Source organism: Urtica dioica, chromosome 9 (assembly GCF_054948205.1).
Source record: "Urtica dioica subsp. dioica isolate 48M chromosome 9, U.dioica_male_clone48M_v1_H2, whole genome shotgun sequence".
NCBI lineage: Eukaryota > Viridiplantae > Streptophyta > Magnoliopsida > Rosales > Urticaceae > Urtica > Urtica dioica.
In genome coordinates this window covers 17,378,157-17,379,908 of record NC_142764.1, presented here as the reverse complement: position 1 = coordinate 17,379,908, position 1,752 = coordinate 17,378,157, and the positions used below count along the sequence as shown (strand labels likewise).

At 37.2% G+C, this 1,752-nt stretch overlaps 1 protein-coding gene across 1 annotated transcript; it reads right to left on the bottom strand.

The window, feature by feature from the left end:
- Positions 1–77: 77 nt before the first annotated feature.
- On the bottom strand, positions 78–1,340 carry LOC149385397 (uncharacterized). The gene is made up of 2 exons (XM_089626916.1): positions 1,133–1,340; positions 78–739 (listed from the first exon to the last, which is right to left on the bottom strand). Exons 1-2 carry the CDS (start codon positions 1,145–1,147, stop codon positions 323–325), a joined length of 432 nt encoding a protein of 143 aa, XP_089483042.1. The 5' UTR covers positions 1,148–1,340; the 3' UTR covers positions 78–322.
- Between the last annotated feature and the right edge of the window lie 412 nt (positions 1,341–1,752).

Here is a 1,752-nt window from a genome sequence, read left to right as displayed (position 1 = left end):
TTCCCTAGTTATCACTTAAAATTCACGTATTAATTTAGCATGAAAAACGAAGTTTGACGGAGGCATGGCAAGCGAAATATGAAAAGAGAAAACAATATATTGCTTATTCAAAACCAAAAGAAAAACCCACGTCTTATGAAATCACAAAATGAACATACCACACTCATTAATCTCTCGGACTATAATAAGAGCTTATAAATAACTGCAGCTTCCAAATCCCAACCCTCCACCCCCAACCTTTTTTTTAACTAGAAACCATAAATTCGATTACAATAGTAACAATAAAGAAAATCTCTCTCACGCACACACATACGACATATATCTATTCCTCGGCCTTCTCGACGGGAACTTCCGTCTCTTCAACCACGGGACTCTCAGTCTCAACGACAACGGGTTCGGCGGTGGGAGCGACGACAGTCTCTTCTTCCTCCTTAGTCTCCGCAACCACTACCGGAGGCTCGGCTTCTTCAGTCACTTCCTCAGACGTAGTCTTTTCCTCAGCCACCACAACTTCCACGCTTTTCTCTTCGACCACAATCGCCGCCTCTTCTTTTTCTTTTTCTTCTTCTTCTTTCGCCGCTTCCTTGCTCTCCACTATCGCTTCGGCTTCCACAGCTGGTGGAGCCTCATCTTTCTCCTCCTCTGCTACGGTTTCGGCCGCCACTTCGGGCTTTGACTCCTCAACCACCGGAGTCTCCACTTTCTCTACCTCGGGCAACGCCGTTACTGCTGGAGAAACCTGCGAATCATATATGTAGTTCATATTTTCAGGTTAATTAAGCCAATAATATAATGACTGATACTACTAGATGTACATATATGAAGCAGGTTTTGGCACAGTGGTAAATGTGATCCCTAATATTGTTTGAATGGTGATGATCAAGAGTGCTAGAGTTCGTGGATCAACGATCATTCATATAAGCTTGATCAATAACAAACAATCTGAGCTAACCATGCATGATCCATGCACATATATATATGTGTATATATATATATATATATATATATATATATATATATATATGTATATGTAAATGGAAACGTTGAGAGAAACTGATATTGGTCTCATCATTTAGATCAGACTCGATCTGAAAGATATATCTTGTGATATTGGAATAAAAGAACTACTGACCTCAACTGTGGCCATGACTGAAGTAAGGGTTTAGAAACTGAAGGAATTAAGTGAATGAATAGAGACAAAGGGAATACTTGATGATGGCTAGTTTGGTTTTGGTGAGATATGGGCAAGAAGATAGAGGTATTTATACAAGGTTTAAAGGTCTTAAAAACTAATTAAATATAAATATAGTTGAGAAGGGGAGTGGGCAAAATGAGCGTTTCAAGAATCTTTTTTTTTTTTTTTTTTTTTTCCAATTTGACACCTCACATGACTGACATTGATATTAAAAGAACATTAGTTTGTCTAGTTGTAAATGTTTTACCTTTGTATTCTCTACTTCATTATTTCTTTTATAAGGTTGTATGGAAGCAAAATATGAATATGAGTTTTCTTTTCCAATGCTCAATTTGATTTTTTTTTTTTTTGAGGGGGGCAGATAATGGATGAGAAATGCAATTGGTGGAGGCCACTTAATTTTCATTATTCTTTTGGCTTCCTTTGTGTGTTGTCAAGTAGGACATATGTAAATGTGATGTTATGTGAATTGGATTTCTATGTATTATTACGAAGATGATAATTTGGTGAAGATATTCGAGTATGTGTCATTATTCCTCGTCATCAAATTAAATGGA